The 23640-nt window shown below is 29.9% G+C and overlaps 1 protein-coding gene across 1 annotated transcript; it reads left to right on the forward strand.

The window, feature by feature from the left end:
• The first annotated feature begins 6377 nt into the window (after nt 1–6377).
• Nucleotides 6378–12544, forward strand: LOC102596008 (50S ribosomal protein L25). Its single transcript, XM_006351847.2, has 3 exons — nt 6378–6885; nt 8188–8317; nt 12037–12544. Exons 1-3 carry the CDS (start codon nt 6481–6483, stop codon nt 12255–12257), a joined length of 756 nt encoding a protein of 251 aa, XP_006351909.1. The 5' UTR covers nt 6378–6480; the 3' UTR covers nt 12258–12544.
• Nucleotides 12545–23640: the final 11096 nt, after the last annotated feature.

Below are 23640 nucleotides of genomic sequence, written 5' to 3' on the forward strand. Positions count from 1 at the left end.
TATTAACGCTATGTAAATTAGGAGAAAAAATAATGCATTCTCTATTATATAAAAAAATATGTAAAAAGTACTATAAATTACAATAATTAATACCTTAAAATATTTTTAAAAAACATATACAAAATTTGATTGACTCTTCAAATTTTATCCATCTCGTATAAATTGAGACAGAAAAGTAACATACATTATTTAAAAATGACGTAAAAGGTATCATAAGTCCCAATAATAAAAACTTAAAATATTGAAAAAATATATATAAAAAATTAATTGACTCTTCAAATTTCATTGTTGTCATATAAATTGAGAAAAAAAACATATATTGGACACGTGCAAACATATTCACGTGTTAGCATTGCAAAAAAGTTGCATTTCTCTTTAAAATTTAATTATTAAATTAATGCATTTAAATTTCAAGTTAAAAGGTAAATTAGACCAAAATTTAGAGGCTACCGTATGACATTACATTTTTTAGGATTTCAAGTTATTTTTCTTGCATGTTGGACATCGTGTTTTAAGTTATTTTTGTCAATAAATTAGAAATTTGAATGTGTATCGGGCAAATATTACAGGAAAAAAGATATTTTTACTTGAAATATTAAAAATAAATGCGGCGAATTGATTCACGTTTTTTTTACTACTTCTTTATAGTAACTACAAGGACAAAAATAAATTAATTTGGTTATTTTTAAAATTCTTTTTAGTATTGTTCATGTGGTTTAATTAGTGGGATCGCTTCTAAATTTTTATAATTGTTGTTACCTTTTACTTAAGAAAGGCATGCAAAAGTATTTTAACGGAATTAGGTACACATAATCTATCTATGTCATATAATTAGATACAAATATAAAATTTGTACACGTTAAAGAAGTTCCAAGACTATGACACAAATATTGTTAATTCAATTGCAGTATAATATTTCATGAGGGGAACATGTACTTGATTAATATTTGTTAAGTTGTGTGAAATTTGTTCATATAACTACTAGAAAATGCAGTTGCTTGAATATTTTTCCTTAATTTATAAATAGGAGAGAATGTTTGTTTGGCTGAAGTTTATGGTTGGTCTTATTTCCTTTATTGATTAATGCTAACTATAAAAATTTGATATGCTTTGATCCACATATCAATCAAAGTCGAGTGCACTCTATCTACAATACTTAGTATAGAAAACTATATATGTTCTTCATGTTAAAACCAACAATCTTTTTTATTTAAGGTTTTAACACATCGTTGTGATTCGGCTTCACTGATTTTCCTTCTATTCTTGGAGATTTTGAAAATATTTTGCATAAAAGATATTTAATTTCATAGGTAGGTAATTAATATCAATATTTACAACTAAAATTTAATATACCGTTTTGAAAATGAAGCATAAGTACTTCAAAATCACTATTTGAATTCTAGGTAAACACTAAATAAAGAACAATATATAATTTAAAATATTATTGTAATAAATGCATACAATTACCTAATAAACTAAGCTTATATATTTATTTACTAATAACTATTATAATTTGCCAAGATGCTAAATGTACTAAAATTCTCTTATATAAAATTTATAATAGATTGAATTTTGAAATTGTGCTACAAGTCTATTTTATGATTACATAGATCAATTAAATGTGGATCGCGCACGTACGTATATTACTTTTATTAAAATATGAGGCTGTAAGGATTCGATCCCAAGTCTTCACGCGAAAAAGTAATTGGCTTAACTATCTGAATTGCAACACATTACTGCCACTTTGTACTATATTATATCTAGGCGTGTACAAGTCAATCCGTAAAGTCAAATCGAATCGATGAATCAAATCAAATCGAAAAAAAACCGATTTGTGGTTTGGTTTGGTTGGTTTGGCGGTTGAAAAAAAAAAACCGACCACTCTTGGTATATATATATATAATTTTATTTTATTTATAGATAAAATATACTATTTATAATCTACTTTGTTAATTTATTTTTAATTAGTTTATAGTTTTCAATGTTTATGTATTTTATTTCAAATTTGGGCTTGTAAAATTTATAAATATTTTATGTAAAAATTATGCAAACCACATAGTATAACATACAAATTACATTTTATCCCTACTCTTTCATAAATTACAGAAATCCCTTTATTTTAATACCTTTCAGATACATAATTGGGAAGCGCAGATACTTTAATTTAGAGATTTATGTTATCAATTTACTGCGCTAAATTAGGGACTAAAAACAGAAAATATAATTGAATCCCACAAATCAAGTGTACGCTTCTTTCTTCTAACAATCAGTCGTTCGCAAAAAGGTAATATAACTAGAAAATTAAAATTTCAAGTTGTCAAATTGTGTCTCCCTGTTCTTCCAAAAAACTGTAGAAGCTTGATCCAAAAAAAATCTGGAGTGGAGAGAAATTGATGGTTCATTCCGGTGAGCCACCCTCTCTACGGCCGGAAGATGCAAAATCCTTGCAAGATTGATGGTCTTCGGACATAGCAACTACAAGTTTCTATTTTTGTTTCGTTTTTATGGCTGTTTTTTCTTTTTATTTTCTTTTGATTTGGGATGTTGTTTTGGCTTCTTGAACCTTTGTTGTCAAGAGCGTTTATTATTTTATATTTGGTACAATTGCAGCTATGTATTAGTGTGTTATGCAGTTTCAATGGAATCAATGTCGAACAAAAGTGATTGGTGAGTTTCGAATTGTGTTTTGGAAGAAGTTGTCTTGCCAACAAGATACAAAAGAATGTCCAGTAGATCAAGAAAAAAGGAAGAAAAATCCAGATGAAAAACTAACATCAAACATGAACTGTTGTGGGCGATGTGGACAAGAAGACCACAATCGAAGAACTTGTACTTTCTTCTCGATAGAATCTTGATCAATACTTTTTTGGAGTACTTTGCTTTTTTAGATCTAATAATTTTCAAATTATAACATTTCTTTTCACTGTTGCAAATGTTTACATTAAAAAGTACTTTTAGCTTACTAATTTCTGATTCAATAAATTGAATTGTTACATTTTTCAGTTCTGCCTATATTTTTTTATTGTTAATTTTTGATAAAGTGAATCCGGTATACATATTGTGTATTGTTTTGTGTTTGATACAAAGTTATTTTTAAAATATATGTTATATTGGTTAAGTAATTAATGTATATGTAACTGCTAATAAGTACTGAAAATACTATTACATTGCATTGATTTGTTTAACATAATGAATTTGATACTTAATTCTTTGAAAAAAATTGTATAGGATAATATAGTATCAAGTGTTGTGATATGTACCAGATAAGAGTTGTGATGTGTATAGGATAAGAGCCATAATGTTAAAAGGTACTAAATATATTACAATTTTAGAGGATTGTAACAATTGTAAATATAAAGTATCAAGTTTTGTGAGACACATCAATTTGTGATTTTTAAAGCATGATAAGTAATAATTGTGTATCATATACATAATATATTTTTTGGCAAATTTGTATCAGCTTATATACATCAATTTGTGATTTTGAAAGCATGATAAATAATAATTGTGTATCATATACATAATATATATTTTTTGGCAAATTTGTATCAACTTATAATATAGTATCAAGTGTAGTCATTTGTACCAAATTTATAAGAGATATAATGTTAAAAGGTACTAAATATATTAAAAATTAACTGATTTGTATCACGTATAAAAATATACTATCAAGTGTTGTGATACATACAAATTTTGTTATATCAAAAGTAATCGTGTATCATATATATAATAAAGTTTTGAAAAATCTTGTATATGCTAATAATATAATATCAACTATAGTGATGTGTACTATACTTATAAGAGACAAAATTTAACAAGGTATTAAATATATTGAAAACAAAATGAAAAGCGAAATAAACAATTTTCAACATAAAAACTCTTCACATTTAGAAGTAGTATCTTCAAAAGGGAAGAAATACTCAAAAACACTAATTAATGTATCTTAAAATCAATATCACCAACAACTGTCGGTGAATCGATATATAAAAATCTATTTTACATTAACAAGATCATCTTCTGTTGGTGGAGTGTAGTCACTCTTCGGCCTTGTAGGATCATCATTCTCGCTAACATATTCCGTCTTGGCCTTGTTGAGACCATACTTTCATAACAATGTTGCATATCTTGTGCGAAGATAGTCACTTCGAAAATCATTAGATGAGATGTTGATTTCACCGCTCAGAAATTCAACAAAAACAACAAAAAAACATTTTGCAATCACTACAAAAGAGAAGAAGATACATTATAAAAATAGATCAAATGTGAAGTAAAGAAAAATTGATTCAATAGTTACATACTGTCGCTTTCTTGTTGCATAATATCTTGAACAAATTCACCTCAAACGAATGTTGTGGATCCAATAGTAACATGTGAATACATAAAATTACAGAAAAATAAAAAAAAATAGTAAAATACATACCGTTGGTAATGCAGATCTGGATATGGCCGAGGCAACCTTTCTATCCCTTTTCTTAGGTGTTTTTCCATGTGCCTCCTTTTTAGGTTTTGACTTCTTAGAACTTTGCTTAGCCATTGTTATAGGATCATGCAACCTATTAGACCTGTTTTCTGCCCCGTTAGGATCTTCATAATCAGAGATTCGATTAGTGTTGACTGTGACTATTTGGGTAATCCCAATACTAAAAGACGGATGATCCATAAAGTATAAGGAAAAAACAGAAAAAAAAGTTGAAGATGAAGAGACTACATATTTCAAACTCTAAAATTAGTTGAATGGAGAGAGAATTAGTTTGAAATTCAAAATTGGAATAATGAATCTGTTGAGAATAATGGGGGAGAAAATTTTGGAGAGGGAATCGTGGGTTGTGGGAAAATCTGAGGAGAAATTATTGGAGTAAATTTAGGGGTGGAAAAGTAAGGTTTAGACTTCTTCAAGAATAATGTATCGGTGGTTTAGTTTTGTGGGAACAATAGGGATTCTAGTATTTTTTTAAAATAATAGGGAAATATTGAGAATATGTTAACTAAGTGTGTGTATTCTAGTAATTTTTCCATACTTTATTTTGTATTAAGATCCAAAGTTACAATTATATTATTATAGCTTTTCATATTTGAAGTTAACAATTTACTTTGTAAATATTTTGTTTTGTATTTAGTTTACCCCTAGACTTTAATCTTATTAATTTAACAAAATGAACGTTGATATTTCAAAAAAATATATTTTGTACTCATGTGAATTTTACCGTCTTTTTGAAAATTTCTATTCATTTAATATTTTTTAAGTTTAGCTTATCACACAGGTAAGTGAAAATATATTTGATCTCTTTTTCAAATACCGTATAGTTGTAAAAAACCGAAAAAACCGAAAGAACCGACTAAAATCGAAACCGAAAATACCGACTTTATGTGGTTTGATTTGGTTTTTAGATTTAATAAACCGACATAATTGGTTTAGATTTTTTGTAATGAAAAACCAAGCCAAACCGACCTATGTACACCCCTAAAATTATATCTATTATTTTTTTATTTTAATTTATGTGATGTAGATAGAATTTAGAAATTAAATTAAATTTTAATATGATTTTTAGATATTTTAAGTTGTTAATTACTTTTTGTTTGCGCAAATTTAATGTGAAGAGGTCCATTAAGATGTCCACAATCAAAATATTTTCGTCATCGATCGTTGATTTTTTACTCAAAGTAGTTACAAGATATAAACAAATATGACTGACATTCAAAATAATAAAGCTATAACTAAAGAATATGAATTTAAAACAAAAAGTCATAGCTAAAAAGGATCTCATAATTTCGAAAATATTATACACTATTTAAATTAAAGTAGAACAAAAGAAACAATTTTCTAAATTTTTTTCCGTAACATGCTGAAGCAGGCACGTCGACGGAGACATGACTGCTTCAGCGTGAACTCTCTTATATAATAAAAGAATATTTGTGTTTTTTTAGTTGTCTTTGAATTATATGTAGAAAATTTTTCTGACGAAGCCGTGTAGCGTAACACCCCTTGAGTCTTAGTAGATCCGCCCCTAGATACATAACCTCAATTATTTCAAACCTAAATTAGTATGAACCTGCTTTATAGTTTGCTACATATTAGGTGAAGACACAATGTACTCGCGAGTTCTAAAAGATTCAAAATTAAGTATAATTTGCACTTATTATACTGCGCTGGTAATTGCTTTCATCAATCCCGGTCTAAAGCAATTTTCTTTTTTATTATTTTTAAACTTAAAATATAAAATATATTGTATACATATATCATTTATTTGATACAATTCAATATGTTTTTAGTTAATTTTATAAAATACCTAATTATTCAATATGATTATAATTTTTTTTTTATATATAAAAGTCATCAAAATTTATTTCAAAAACCTTAAAAATTAATTCAATTTTTAAAATCATTGATACCTTGTGTGCCAAAAGTGAGTGGAACTCAAAACCCTCGTTAAGCCCCTCAGCTCCACTCTCGCGCACACACAATCACATTGGAGTACAAAAATGTTGATCCGACGCATTGTGCTGACCAAATCTCTCCACCATTTCCGTTTGTTGAGCAACTATGCCACCGCCGCCGCCGCCGTTGTTCCAGACGTAGATTATGATTTCCCAAAACCCGATCCCAAATACGCAGAAACTATTCATGCCGTTGTTCGTGTCACTTCCGGCAAGAACATCGCCGCCAAAGAGAGGAAAGCTGGGAGGGTACCCAGTATAGTGTTTGAACAAGAGGATGGACAACATGGTGGTAACAAAAGACTCATATCGGTTCAGGCTAATCAGATAAGGAAGCTTGTTAACCATCTTGGTCGGTCTCAGTTCTTGTCCAGGTTGTTTGATCTTGAGATTCATCCTGACTTGGAATCTCAAGACGTTATTGAGAAGGTTCGAGTTCTGCCCAGAAAGGTATTTGCCTCTGTTTATTAGATTTAGTTACTTTGAATTGATCTGAAGATAGATACTGGCTTTCAATTCATATATGCTTATAAGTAGGGATGACAAAATCAAACCGAACCCGCCCAATTGCTACCCCTACTTATAAGAGTAAGCAGTTTCTTAAAAGCTTATCTCTTTTAGATTCTTAAGTATAGGTGTGGATATTAATGCTTCCATATTGTCAGACAAGCTTATGGTTTGGGACATTTTAAGGTATTGGCTCACTTTGTTAGTATGTGAATTGAGTGGAAAATAGATTTGGTTCGGGAAGAACGTGTTTTTCCAACTCCGGGAAAGGAATCATCTAAATTAATTTTAGCTTCTTGCCTTTTACTTTGCTTGCTTCTGAGTAAGCAGCAAGTGACAGCTTATCAGTCCCCTAACCTTTGGGACTCGTCAATAATACTTCTGATCTGGATAATGTTAGCTTTGATGCTGGCTGCACTGTTATACTACACTAGTTTTAGGGTACTGGTTATGGATTCACACATTTCTTTCTGATAATGATAGAAACTGAGTCAGACTGCGCAAATTGACATTTCACGAGTTACATTGAGTAACTGCTACCTGTCACTAGCACAGTTACCTAGTAACTCTTGACCAAGGGTTTAGGCAGATGAGAAGAATCACATTGTGGTTTTTTGTTGCTGATGGGATTTGAACCTACTTTCCCTGGATTTTCACTCACTTCAATTACCGCCAGGCCACACACTAGGATTTAAACACAGTTTCACACACTCATAGGGAAAAAGGTTGAAATTCTTGAGTTGATATATGCTTGAACAAAGCTAGGTTCTAAAAGATTTGGTGGATTAAATGCTTAGAAATAGGAGTTGATAGTAGTTCTCATAGTGCTGTTGGCAAACACTGGTTGTGATGTCCCATAAAGTAAGCAGCCACAACTGTGAAGGCAACACTTACGAAATAGCTTGCGAAGCTTCCTATGTGGAAGAATAATTTTCACATTTAGGGTTTAATGATGATTAATGGACTGTTCTTTTCACAAGTCTTGTGAGTTGTGACATTCTAAACCAGAATGATGGAAAAAAGTTGTCGCCACAGTGAGATATATCGAACAGCCTACTGAAGTATGTGGTGTAAGGGGTTGAAACTCATGAAACTTCTTAACTCAGCTCAGAAGGAAGACCTATAACTGCTTAACTCGGTTCAAAAGAAAGACCTTTTGTAGAATTATGAAGCTGTTGGAGCCAAACAGAGCTTTAGATGGCTTTTAGCAGGGCGATGTGCTGATTTATCTATTTCAATGTTCAGGTTCATCTAGAAGCTGGTTCAGATGCGCCTCTTAATGTTACCTTTATAAGAGCCCCATCAAGTGCTTTATTAAAGGTTGAGGTTCCTCTTGTATTTAGAGGAGAGGATGTGTCCCCCGGTTTGAAGAAAGGTCAGTACTAGATACATCTGCCTTTTCCTCTTTGTAACTTGCTAAAAGATGCTTATCTTTGTGAAGTCTCTATATTTATTTACTATGCTGGTTTCCATGGGGATGTATTGAAACTAGTTTATCATATGTTACACTTGCATCAGTTCTTTATCCAGAAGCATAACGTCTGGTTTTCTTGAATTCATTCAATGCAAATATTTTATGGTTGTGATGGACCTAGAAGTTTCTCAAGGTAGAGTACCCAAGGGTGTAGTCTAGCTGTTTAAATTGGAATGAGCTATGGAAGACTAGGGTTCAAATCCCAAATTAGGTCAAACATGCTGGTGATTTCTCGCTATTTGTCCAAGTCTTGGTGAGCGGAGGCAAGAAAACCCTACTTATGTGCCATTAACCAGCACTGACAGTTACCCAATAGATTGAATGCATTGTCTGTTGAAACCATCTTTGATTAGATCCTATCATTTTAGTATTCAGGATGAAGTTCTAGTTAGCACAATCTTAGGCCTTCACTATGTCAATTGTCAAGTTTTCTTACACCTCCAGGTCCTCCTTGCCCTAATTTAATTATTACCTTCTTTAGTCTTTCAGCGAGTGATTTTGAAATCCTTTATAGCACTTTCTACCAAACAGATCAGCTTGGGATCTCTTCATTCAGTCATCCCTTTTTTTGAGCACTAAGGGGTCGTTTGGTAGGCTGCATTGGAAAAAATAATGCATGCATTAGCTTTGTGTATTACTACAAATTTTAAAGAATAGGCACCTACCACTAAAAGAAGTTTAGAATAGAAAATGATATTTCATCTAAACTTAAAGTTAAGTTGGCCATAAATATTTTCAATTAGAGTTGGGCAAGTCCAACTTTAGACCCGTGTATTTGAAGTACCTTGTTTGGTACACTTTTACAACAATATAACTAACACAAACATTAGTTATATATTCTATTTGGTATGATGCTATCTGTGCATAACTAATACATGACAAACCTTGGTATTGTTACTCCAAAAAAACATGGCTAACTTTGGTATTGTTCCTCAAGAAAAGCATGGCAAACCTTGGTATTGTTCCTCAAAAAAAACATGACAAACCTTGGTATTATCAATGCAAGGGTTTTTAATGTATGCATTAAGATGTTTAAAGAGACAATTACCCCTCAAAACCTTTTCCACATCCCTTTCACCATATTTGTGGAGGGAATTTTTGTAAGCAAATACTTTTTTTTTTTAGAAATTATGCAATGCATGTTATTTTTAATACACCAAACCAAACAATGCATCTGATGTAGTCTTAGCATAACTAATGTCAACGTTACTAATATACTCTATTCAACACTATTCTTATATACCCTACGAAACAACCAATAAGGTAATTAGAGTGGTGAAGTAGAAATTATGCAATACATGTTATTTTTAATACACCAAACCAAACAATGCATCAGAAATAATCTCAGCATTACTAATGGCAACATTACTAATACACTCTATTCAACACTATCCTTACACACTTTATGAAACGACCACTAAGGTAATTAGAGTGGTGAAGCAGAAATTATGCAATGCATCTTATTTTAATACACCAAACCAAACAGTGCATCAGAAATAATCTCAGCATAACTAATGTCAACATTACTAAATACACCCTATTCAACACTATTCTTATACACCCTATGAAACAACCACTAAGGTAATTAGAGTGGTGAAGCTCTTCTCAAATCTTCCTTCCGGATAAATTTGGTAGAAGTTTAGAGCATCCCATTCTAAACATTTTGCGATTTTTTTTTTGGTTAAACGCTATAGTAAAGTCATGGTTGATCTCCAGCACTATCATTTATGGTTCAGTCACCTCTTCCTCTCTTCTCTGGAAAAGGCCTTTACAGCCATTTGCTGTCATTTTTGTTTTTGAAAATGGTAATTGTTTCTATTTCTGTAGAACAGTACATAGGTTGTACTGAAACCCGTATTTACATAAGGAACTCTAATAATACCGACCTATCCCTATAATGAGTCTAAGACATCAATGATAGAGACTGTATCATTTGTTGTCATCTTTTTTGAGATAAAGGTAACTGTGTATTCACTTTAGGCATCATCAAATAAATGATGAGCATAGATCAGTTACAATCTCATCAGCGCATGCCAAAAACTACCCTGTGGGTGATTACAAATTTCCTATGAAATCAACGAAAAGTTCTATATTCCCCATCGTATCTTGTTTACACCAAAAATACAAAAGGCTAAGGCAATTCATTCTAATCTTTTGGATGTTGTTTCTCTTATCGACAAAGCATCTTGCATTTCTTTCTTTCCACATAGTCCACCAAATGCAGGCTGGGATTAACTCCCACCAACCGTTTTCTGTCATCTTCTAGTAATATATAATTAGGTCCCACCATCCCAGACATTCCACCTTGGGTCCATCAATTGTAAATTCCATGAGGGTTGAGAAGAAATATGAATTCGAAAGAGGAAGAGTTTGGGTTAAAAGTGTTCTAAAATCTTAACCTGTTAGTACTTACATACATGTAGTAAGCAATTAGACAATCAAAATGGAAAACACTGCACCAGCTGCTATTTGGAGAACTGTTTGGATTGAGAGAAGTAGAAGATGTTTTCAAGACATGGAAAACAACAATCAGAAGATAAAATCCAAATGTATACCTTTATTTTCTTTTTAGTGTAAAATGCAACAAATGGACGAGGCTGAATCTATTCTAGATGTGATTAGAATCAGTGGAAAATCTAAAGGTAAAAAATAGGGCATCGGAACCCGTGGTCTCTTCATAAAACTAGATATTTTATGTATACATTTTCTAAAATTTGTATATTATTATATTCTGGCACCCGTACTATAAGAAGTCTATTTGGTCCACATGGTTAAATGTTGAGCTTTTGACCTTGAGAATTAAGAATCAATTCTCACTTAATACATTTTTCTTGGTGCATCCATGTTCGGATCAATTCCCACTTAATACATTTTTCTTGATGCACCCATATTTGAAAAATCCTAGATTCGCTTTTGATTAGAGTCACTGCAGGTCTAGAATGGTTAGATTTTGGCTAAGTTTCTCTTTTGCTGCGGGTGTACAGATTTTGACAGCACTTAAAAAGAAAAGGACAATCAAATTGGTTTTTGCATGTAAATAGAAATATTTTCTTAAATATACGAAACATAAACTTGTTTAATGAGCATAACTCACTGCTTTTCTTAAAAAATAATTCCAGTCACTTCAAATTTGTCCACCTTGTGTAGTAGAGGTTTGTATTGGAGAGTACAGATCAGCTGTTTACATTATAACTTCTTATGTACAACTACTACCCATACGTTAACTTGCCTTTCTCCCATCCAACCAAAAATTGGAGCAATAAAAAGAGGGATAGAGTTTAAAGAGTATACTAAATCATAGTTACGCCTATTTTTAATTTTAAATAGCATTAGCCAACTGATAAATCTCTCTCTCTCTCTCTCTCAGTAGTGTTGAAAACCATGAGTTCATGATCTGTTTGTGGTTATAGCCGTCTATGGTCTTTCAGCTAATATATGAAATCTGAATCTTATGAGATAGTGAGCTTCATAATTAGAATTGATGGTCAATTTCAGAAAGAGACAATCCTTGCTGAATGATAATTAAAATGATGAATTTAACACGTGAGGCGATATCTATTTCCTATTTGCTTGCACTTTTGTTTTTCTTTCTAATAATCATCTGTTAACCAATTTGGTAGGGTCATATTTGAATATCATCAAGAGAACGGTAAAGTTCATATGCCCAGCGGATCTCATCCCTCCCTACATTGATGTCGACTTAAGTGAGTTGGATGTTAACCAAAAGTTGCTAATGGGCGACCTGAGGGTTCATCCAGCTTTGAAGCTTATCCAATCAAAGGATCATCCTGTTGTCAAGATTGCTGGAGCAAGAGTTTCTGATCAAAAGAAATCGAAATAATTTTTGTTGAAGCACTTGTCTGGAAATCTTAGCAAGCTTATTATGGAACAGAGGATTAATTCCACAGCTTGGGACATTGGCATTGCTAGCTGATGTAATTTATTGAACGATCGATCTTGTTCATTTGTGCTAAAGCTAAAATAGGGTGACTAGGTGATAGCTATCTCAATTTTGGAATCAGTAGCTGAATTGTACAACAAATTGCTAATATTCCCAATAATTTTTCTATACTGGGCTGTGAAATTTCAAATCATGACGACGTTCTCTGCCTATTTGCAGAATATCAACTTTATCTTTGAAATACTTTCTGGTGATTCTTGCAAAGAACCTTTCGTTGTTAAAGATGGACAAATAGTCTTCAAATTTGGCAGACAAGTCTTACATATTGCCAAGTGTGAAGTGCACAAATACTTTATATTTCTAGAATAGTTGAAATTTACGATGTTTTTAAAATTTAACTACAAACATGCACAGGTTGGTCTGAAGTTGTGCGCTACTGCACTTCCTTTATAAAAGATCACTTAATCATGTGAAATTATTTAGTAAGCTTAATTAACTTGTTTTTGTATTAATAAAATCACTCATGAATTTTCTCTTACGAATTCACTTTAGCCTTCCAATCACCAAGAATATGATTTGGCATGGGTTTTAAAATAACAAAAAAAAAAAAATTAAAAAAAATGACCCATTACTATTCAAGTATTTTAGAAGCATGGCAAATTATGTTTATGGAGATTGGAAAGTTAAAAGTGATTTTGTAAGAGAAAATTTAATAAATTGAGGGATTTTATTAATATAAAAATAAATTAAGTGAATTTATTTAATTTCACATAATTGAGATTATTTGAAAAATATATTTAAGTTATCACTTACCAAAGTTATTTATTAGTTTAGCTACTAAAATTAAAGCATATATTATTATTTTTCCTCCCCTAACTCAAATGTTGGTAAGTCCGCCATTCACCAATGCTGAAAGTTTTGCAACAAGATTAACAACTCATGATTTTTTGAAAAGAAACAGGGAAGAAAACATAAAAAAGACTCATCATTTTATTTGAAAAACTTAACTTATTTTAACTTAAGTATTTGATCTAGATGATGGATCAATTATGTATAGTTACAACAATAATATACTTACTATAATTTGACAAGTGAGATAGACGGAAGGTGGTGTGTACATAATCTTACTCTCACCTTGTAAATATAGATAGGCTATTTCCGATTGAACCCTCTATTTAAGATTTTAAGTAATGTATCAAAATCAAGTATATATATATATATAATAGCAGCGTCAAACAATACAAGGACTAAAAAAGAAACGACAAGTAATAATAAAATTGAAGTCAAAGATAATAGGAAAGTAATAATAATAATAGAATATAAGAGAACTAAACAACACTCAACTACCTACTAACCTTTTATCCTAATTCTTGACCTCCATACCCTCTTATCTAAGGTCCTTTGTTGGGTTCTGAAGGGGATTAGGGCGTCATGCGGAAGCTTACAATTTGCAAATCATAAGGTTGATAAATCAGATAACAAAAAAAACTTATACTAAAAATCAAAATATTATTATATCAAAACTAATATAAAGAAAAACATTGAAACTTTAGAGAGAATAAATCTCCCCATAAACAAGACTCTTAAACGACTACATTGTGGATGTTATTGTTGTTGTGTTAGAAGAAACAAACCTATATTTATAGAGTCCTAAAACCTTTCCTAACTAGAAAAGGAGTCCTAAAAGGTAGAGAATAAACCAAATATAAAATAATATTATATTTTCCTTTCAAGAAAAGTAAAAACATTTATGGTAATGTTTTGTTTTTCTTTAAAGAAAATAAATCTTAATTATGGTAAGAAAATCAGGGCAAAACCCTAACACTATCCTTATTAAACTGCAAGTGAATCATATCTTGTCTAATCAGCTCTTCTCAATACTTCTTCAACCTACCTACCTGTCCTCATACTTACCATAATCAACCTCACTGGGCATCTATGCGCATCTCCTCTTCACATGCCAGAATCATCTCAGTATTGCCTCCCTTATCTTCGTTCTTATTCTTATCTCTCCTACTATGTCTACACATCTATCTCAACATCCTTATTCACGCTACCTTCATTTTCTGATTTTGCGAGTTCTTGAGTTACATTTCTAATTTGAAAAATATAGATTGAAAACAAAAAAATAGTAAAAGTAATCTTCTTGTCATTCTATTATTTGCTACATATGCAAAGTTAATTTTCTTAAAAATATATAAATCAACGCAACTCTTAGGATCAAATATTCGAGAAAATCAGATAAATATTAATCAACAAAATATTAAATCAAGAAAAATAAGCTAAGTGTTATTAATACACCATAAAACTTTGAAAAACAAGTCTCTCTTCTAATGAGACCCAAATTTTAACTTTGTTGAAGGTTAATTTGATTTTGCTTTTCACACTTTAGATTTTTCCATCCTCTTCTTGCTTCAAACTTTTGTTTTTGTTTTCTTCACAGTTTTATTCTTTAACGTTATTCTTTTTTTCTTCTTTTGTTCTTACCAATTTATTACAACTTTCGTTTAGAATAAGAGTTGAAAATTTTAGTTGAACTTATTTATAGTTCTAATGAATTTAATTAGTAAATATCCATTTATTTCCTTTTGATTTGATTATGAAAAATTGTGATAGCTTTCAAAATTGTCTTTGAATATTTATTATTAATCTTAATATTTTTGAAATATAATATAGATAAAGATAGCAACACCATATAATATGGAATTTTTTTTTTACAAAAGCGAACTATTGTATCTAACAAAAGAAATATTGAAATAGAATTATGATTTTTCATTAACTTGTCTGATTAATATATACAATTTTCATTTTTTCTTTACTAGTTTCTTTATCATTTATCTTCTAGTTTAATTCATTAGAATCAAAATGAGATATTAATCTTCTCAATAAATTGAACAAGCCTCGATTTTTTTATCATTTGCAAATATATATAAATAAATGTATTACTATAATAATTGAATTAATTACGATCCATTTAAATATACTTGTTATTATCGTTTTGGGGTAGTCATACATTTACTAACCATCAAATATTTTTCAATTTGACTATTATGAATAAACAATACAAAATTACATCTGAAAATATTCACCCTCGATCCACGAACTATATATACATACATGTCCAAAATCTTGCATGTTGAGCTAAATGTTTTTGACGTCTTCTTTTCAACTCTTTCAAGATTTCTTATTCCTTTTTTGTTTGTGTCTGATATCCGCATTGGAGTCTGACTAATTTGGATTCATGTTAGGTAGAACCCCATTTAGGGGTAGCGCTCTCTACTAAGGATTTTTACATACTTAAGGTTCGAACTTGAGACTTTTGATTAGAAAATGAATAGTCTCATCCACTGCATCACATCCTTTGATAGTATGTTTGACGAGATTAATGATTCACTTGATAAGTGGCACAATCGTCTAGTGTCAATCACGACCGTTCAACCTAATTTCGGCCTGATCAAAATTTATTATTATTAAGCAATATCGTATAATTGCACAATATAAGATTACATTGGCCACTCAAAGTAATGTTTATTATTAAGCTATATTATATAACAACATAAAATTACACCGGCAGCTCAGAGTTTTCCTCTATGAACGTTACGTTTATTATATTATATATATATAAAAGAGAATCTTAAGCCCGCCTTCGTGGCGCCATCACAAATCAGAATTCTTTTTAAATTTATTTATTTTCAAAACTAGCCTTACAAACCAGAATTCCTTTTTAATTATTTTATTTCCAAAACTAGCTTGCGACTTTAATGAAGAGTTGCAACTTTTATGAAAAATTGCGACTTTAATGAAGAGTTGTAACTTTATGAAAAATTGTGACTTAAATTCTGTGATATTAAATTCTCGCGCGAAGTGCGAATAATTTTAGTAGTTAGTATATATTATATAATATTATAATAAACTATATTATATAGTTAAACAACATATATAAGATCACACCGTACAACTCAGTGTTTCATGCACGGAAGTTTATTATTATTATCAAGCTATATATCTATTAGCTATATATATTAAAGTTAGGCAAAAGAAAAATAACATTCCCCAACAAAACAATTTTTTTTTATCTCCATTTTTAGGCCTTTTCTAAATTCTCACTATAAAATGCAAATATCTCTTAATATTTTGAGTATTTAGTTTCCTTATTTAAAAAAAGAAGGGATAAGGGTCTAAAAAATATCCTAACTTTGGCCGAAATTGTTGTTACGATACCAAACTTTATGGAGGACCTATTACCCCTGAACTGTTTAATAGTGTATTTTTCACCCCCTGAACTATTTAATAGTGTATTTTAAAGGTATATATGTGCCCACGTGGACACATTACTATTTATAATTATGCATTATTTTTTATGTCCACGTGGACAAATATATATGTTTAAAATACGGTATTAAATAGTCTAGGGGGTAATAGGTCCTCATTAAAGTTTGATATCGTAACAATTTCGGCCAAAGTTGGAATATTTTTCAGACCCTTATCTAAAAAAAAAATTAAAGGAAAAATGACTAACATATATCATTATATCGAAATTGCCTTTGAATATATGTCATTAATCTTAATATTTTAAAGCATATTATGTGGATAAATATATATTAATAATACCATAAAATAAAAAATAAAATAAAACTAAACTATTCTATTTAACAAAAAAATATCTTGAAATAGAGCTATGATTTTTCATCAATTTGTCTGATTTATTATATGCACAATTTCAAAAATTAAATTTACTAATGTATTTACCATTTATCTTATAATTTAATTAATTAGAATCAAAATGAGAGAGATTTTTTAAAATAAATTGAACAAACCTCGGTTTGTTCATGATCGTTTGCAAATTAATAACTACTCTCTCTCCTCGTTTCTTTTTAGTCGTCATGTTGCATTTTTTGAGAGTCAATTTGACTAATTTTCAAAACTAAATTAGATTACGTTCATTCAATATTTTAAAATAAAATTTTAGATATGCAAAAACTACACAAAAAGTACTATAAATTGCAACTTTTTTCATATGAATATGATGAAAAAATACATCTTAAAATATTAGTCAAAATTCATATTGTTTAACTCTCAAAAAGAAAATCATGATAGCTATAGCTTTAAAAGAACGAAGAGAGTAAAAATCTATTGTAATAAATGACTTAGTCATGCCCGATCCATTTGAATATACTTGCTATGTATTGCTCCATATGTTTACTTGTCTACTTTTGAATTGTCATATACCTATTAAGAAAACACTGATTGACATAGTGAGTTTACCATTTTACCCATATTAATTATGAAGTGGATGAATTAAAAATTTAAGATTTTCAAGAAGTTCTACATTTTCCAAAGTAATTAATTGAAGGTATAATATGTAAAAAAAAATTGTCCTTTCTTGATTTGTCAAAATGGACAAGTAGAAAAAGAAAATTAGACAAGTAATTAAGGACAGATGAGTATCATTTTGAGTCTAGCGACACATTTACTATAAATGCAATAGAACACTTACCGTCAAATTTTGAATTCGCCTATGTGTTGGGCGGTGAAAGAACAATAAAGTTACATTTGAAAATATTAGAGGAAAATGACTAACATATGTCATTATATTTTAAATTATAACTTCGATAATTAATTAATTTTAAGTATTACAAGTAATTATGTAATACATGTATGAAAAGCTTCAAAAAGATAAATTTTTAATAAAGAACAGATATTTTGTTTAGTAATTAGTGAGAAAATATTTGGTTTGTTTCAAGTAGTGAGGGTAATTTAGAGGTGGATATTTTTAAAAAAAATTAGCAAATAAGACATGCAAAAAGCCATGTACGTGTGTTCATAAAGGTAAGACAAATTAAAAATAATTATTCAGACTACTTTGTTGTGTTATATTTTGGACATCTCTGTTTAATTTAGGGATATATAGTGACTACTATATAAAGCTAAAGTATTTTTTGACGCCTTCTTTTCACCTCTTTCTGCTTTACTATATACCCTTGACAAACTTTTTTACATGAATAAACTTGGTTTCAAGTCCGATTTTACTTGTTTTTTTCTCATTTATTTATTGAAAAAATGAAAAGATAGATGAGGCTAGGTATGCACAAATCTAAATTAAATAATGTTGGACACATTTTCTAGTTAGACGCCTCAACTTTCATAGTCATCATTTTATATAAATTTATAAAGTTGGTTTCATTTTTTGGACCCTCTTTTAAAAGCCTCAAGTATATTGCAACTTTGAAAAGAATGGTTTAGATATGTCTACTTGTTTATTATTACTCCTAATAAATAATGAAATGGACTTGCTAACAAGTGTGATGTGTTGGGATGAAGGAAAATCCATGTTTTTCACGCAAAATGATTTTCTAGAAAATATTTTTTTTAAAAATATGTGAGTTTGCAAGAAAGAACATATTATCCCAAGAGTATTATTATATGGTATCTAGAAAAACACTATGGAGGTGGAATGGGATGGGGAGTGGAGGTTCGAGGGTGGCAAGAGGTGGGATGGTCATCAAGGGGTGGGTTTGGGGGAGTTGCGTGGGTAGGGGGAGTCAATAAATTTGGAGTTTCACGTATGCAAGTTGTTTTCCCTACTTTCATTAGTGAAGTCATTTTTGAGGAAGAGAAAATATTTTCCAAACATTTTGACCATTTGTCATTATTTATTGCAAAAAGACGAGGTTAAATCCGTGCAGATCAAAACTCAAACAAAAAAAACTCAGGGTCGAAATTGGAAGGACAAACGGTAAATTCCTGAAACATTCCAACAATGACCGATCGGGTCATTACAAATAGATTGTACGTAAACCTTACTTTTATTTCAGAGCTTAGGTAAAGAGACTGTCTTTGATAGACCTTCAACTCAAGACAAAAAACCGTTTTAAAATTTTTTTTTAATGAAAGTACAAGTCCCAAATAGTTATACAAAAAACATAAGATCACATTGGCCACTAGAAGTTCAGACTAGTTTCTGCATGAACGTTTATTTTTATTAAAATATATTACATAGTTACACAACAAAATATTACACATCGATCACTTAGAGTTCAGCCTAGTTCTTGCATGAACATTTATTATTATTATTATTAAGCTATGTTATAGAACACAAGATTACACCAAACATTGAACACTTAGAGTTCAACCTAGTTCAATTGCATGAACATTTATTATTATCAAGCTATGTTACATACTTCTTCAAATAAGTGCTGCCTTTTTGGCACAGTAGTTGTCACTGCAACTAGCTATGCACTCTCCAAGCCTCTTTCCATCTGAAATGTTGAAAAATCAAATGAATGCTTAGTAAGTTTTTATATACGTTTTATTTATTACAAACTAAATAATTACACAAATATTCTTACCATATTTATTAATTCTCTCTATAGTTTGAAGTAATTACATTTTGTCTCAATAATTAATAATTTCATATCACATTTCAAGTCAGATACACCTAGATACATGTTTTTTGCTACTAGATACCATATTGAAATAGGAAGAGAGGCGAGTGAGAACAGGATACATGCGAATCACACTAGATACATGTATCTGATGTAATTCACATGTATCTGGGAAACCATATAAGCGAGCGAGCGATATTTGTCTATATATCTCAGATATATGTGAATACAATACTATATCTAGAACAAATTACAACTAATTTTGACGCAACGTATCCTGAGATACATGTATCTAGACGTATTTGGACGCACCAGAGTCTGATAAAATTCGTAATATTGCAAATTAACATGTATCTATTGTAGGATTTCTATAAGTTACCGTTTTATCTATATATATAGTAGATGTTGAACAAAAGCACTTTTAATTTAGTGAAAATTCTGACTTCGTTACTGTATATATATATATAGAAAGAGAGAGGGAGAGAGAAAGATACCGTTTAGCATCATGTAGTTTTTGCATTGGGTGAAAGTGCATGCAATGTTACAAGCATAATTTTGAGGAGCTATTGTGGAATGATAATTATGTGGAAGATGGACGGCACATTTTGCAGCACAAAATGGAATACAGACTTCAGGGTCGAAAATACAAGCAACAGTTCTTTCTTTCATGCACCCAAGGACACAAACACCATATTCCCTAACTTCATCATCTCCCATGCATCCTATTACTAAAATAATATTAACCATTAAAACCACTAAAGTAGTTTTCCCCTCCATTTTGTTCTTGATATAAAAGTAGCTACAACTTCTATCAAAGATAAACTAGACTATTGTATTTCTAACTAGTAAGTATATACTCTAGCTAGCAACCTCGTCCTCATTTAAATATAGGAAGGTTTGAGCTAGGGTGTGTTTGGTATGAAAGGGAAATGATTTTCTAGAAAAAAAATTAAAAAAACAAATAAGTTTTTTATTTTATTTTATGGTGTTTGGTAAGTAAGAAAGAAAATTGTTGGACAATGCAAACATCATGCCTATGGCAAGGCCCACGAGGGGCTGAGTGGCTCGGGTCGAAGTTGTTGGGTATTTGCCTTGAGTTTCTTATCATAATTGGGTTTTTACTTTTAGGAAAAGGAAAACGTGTAATCTCCATATTTGGGTAGTCCCTTTCTTGTAGGAAAAAGTTTAGGACTCTATAAATAGAGACTCATTCTTTCTAACTTAGTAGTATTCACAATGTAGTCCTAAGGGTTTTAAGAGTTTTGTGTAGGGGGGAAATAGTGCGACACAAGTGTTATGTTAACACTTATGTGTGAACCTCTTTTTATTCCTAGTGAATCGTGTGATGTTACTTCTCTAGATATTTTGTACTCTCATCTTTATATAGTGAATTGCTCATCTTCTCTTGTAGATGTAGGTCGATTGACTAAACCATGTTAAATCTTTGTGTCTTATGGTATATTTCTCGTTTGTGTTATCTTTTGAGGTTTACTTTGTTAGCTTCCGCATGACACCTGATTATTTCGCTCCTAACAGGAGTCATGATCGAACATGACACTTGTTTGGTGGACTTAGTTAAGAAATGAGTTGCGCTTTTGCTATCATCAGCTATAGCTTTTGGTAAACGTTTGATCCTAACAAAAAATTTATCTCAAGGTATTTATATATTATCTAGCAATTGAAGGGGGGATAGAATAGGATGGTCATGGAGTGGGTGTTGGGGATCAGGTGGGTGGGAAGGAGATAATTAACTTGGAATGTCACTTATACAACTTGTTTTTCCTCCCTTCATTAAAAAGTCATTTTTCTTATTTTTAAGAGACTTGTTTTTCTAGGAAAAAATATTTTTCAAATTCAAAAACATGGTTCCTCCAAATTAAAGCAAACACACCCTTAAGTGCATGTGAATATACTTGTCACCCTTTGAAGATGAGTCATAGTGACACTTGTCTTCTATATATTTCCTTTTTTCCTTTTGATAATTTTACGTATCTTTAATCGTAGCTCACTTTAGCTAATTGCCAATTCTGTGTTTCTATTTAATTTTATTGTTCTTACTGTTTTTATAAAGAGGATTATTTAATTTTGTAGAATCATTTTACATAGTCAAAATAGTTCTTTTAAGATAACACTTAATACGATTAATTAAATAGTACTATTTATTATAAGTAATATTGCTTACAAATTTGTTTCTTTTCAAATGTCTAAAACAAAAGGTGGTATAGGAGAATCTAATAACTATTACTGTCATTGGGCATTATCAATTATTTATGAGATTATTTTTTTCAAATTGGTATCAAAATCTCTGCAAGATAGAAAATTAAATAATTTTTATTTTCGCTGGGAATTAGTCAATGTGCATTACCCACCTGAGTTGGAGATTACTACCAAAAAGAAAAAAAAGAGAGTTGAAGACAAATATTTCAATAATTGAAAGCTGGTAATAAGTGCATCAATAATATAATTGAATATACAATTTTGAATTATGAGAGAATATTGAAAAAATAGTTTAAAGTTGGAGAAGAAAATAAAATTTATAGAGAGTATTCAAATATTTACGAGTAAATTATTTTCCTCATATATGAAATGTAAAGGGACGTTTGATACATAAGATTATAAGAATAATAATTATGAGATAAGATTAATTGAAATTAATTTTAACTTATGTTGAATTAGAAGTATTAGTTAATTCTGAAAGAATTTTTACACTAAAATAATGAGGTTACTATAGAGATAATTACTAAAGTGTAGTCCATAAAATTGCTTTATATAATTTAGCCAAAATTTTCTATGCTTAACTAAATTGACCAAAAAAGGAGTTTAAGCATTGTCTACAACTTTGGAAAATCACAAATTACATATGCAATTATTATTGTAACAAAATCTTAAGAGAGCAAAGTGTCAGCCATTGTCAAAAGATTTTTCAATCAATTCTATTGTGGTTCATGATATCTCACCTAATCAGCTATCACCAGATCTATCTCTCCACAAATTTTTAAACGACTCCATTTTATTGTTTGAGAGAAATCAACTGGCAAAGTATGACAAGATTATGTTTGTATAATAGTATATATAATTATATATTTATTATATATGATTGCACAAATACCTCTTATAATTTAGTATAATATTATATATTGACGCATAATATTGTATATTAAGTTTTTAAAAAAATTGTAAGAAACAAATATGAAAGTTTTGGATATTCTTGTATATCGAATGTATATTATTGTTTATCAAATTATAATTTGGGCTAAAGATTTGTGGTAAGTTTTTTGGATGTCATTTGTGTACACAATTTTGTTGATTTCAAACATTTAGGAGTCGTTTGGTTGGATAAATTATTTCAGAATTTATTATTCTGGGATAACTTATTCCATCATTATGATATAAATAATGAGATAAATTATTCCAAACATAACAACTAAAAATAAAATACCAAAATTTTGTCCCTCACTATTTTTTTGTGCTAGGACTATTTACTTCCCAAGTCCTTCAATTACTCATCTTATAGTCTCTCTCCGTTTTTATTGTTTGTAAAAGAATTAGCAATACACTTCTTTTTTTAAAAAGAATATAGTAGAATTTATTGCTTTCAAATTTTCAAAAAGTCGTGATGTGCATGGGTTCCATGTTTGCTTATAAATTTATTTTTAAGTGATATTAAAAATGAAATTTAATTATCTCATTAAATATAAAATAAATACCTAATAAATATTATTAATATTAATAAATTTCAAGTGGTATCGATTAAATAATTTTAAAAATTTACTTTAAGTATAAATTATAATATACATTTGTGTGATAGTAAATCATCTTATTCTTTTTTTGTGCAAATTTAATGTGAAGAGGTTCATTGAGATCGATGTTCATAATTAAATTATTTTTCTTTATCGATCATTGAATTTTACTCAAAATAGTTACAAAATATACACAAG

Source organism: Solanum tuberosum, unplaced genomic scaffold (genome assembly GCF_000226075.1).
Source record: "Solanum tuberosum cultivar DM 1-3 516 R44 unplaced genomic scaffold, SolTub_3.0 scf00134, whole genome shotgun sequence".
In the NCBI taxonomy this organism is placed as follows: Eukaryota; Viridiplantae; Streptophyta; class Magnoliopsida; order Solanales; family Solanaceae; genus Solanum; species Solanum tuberosum.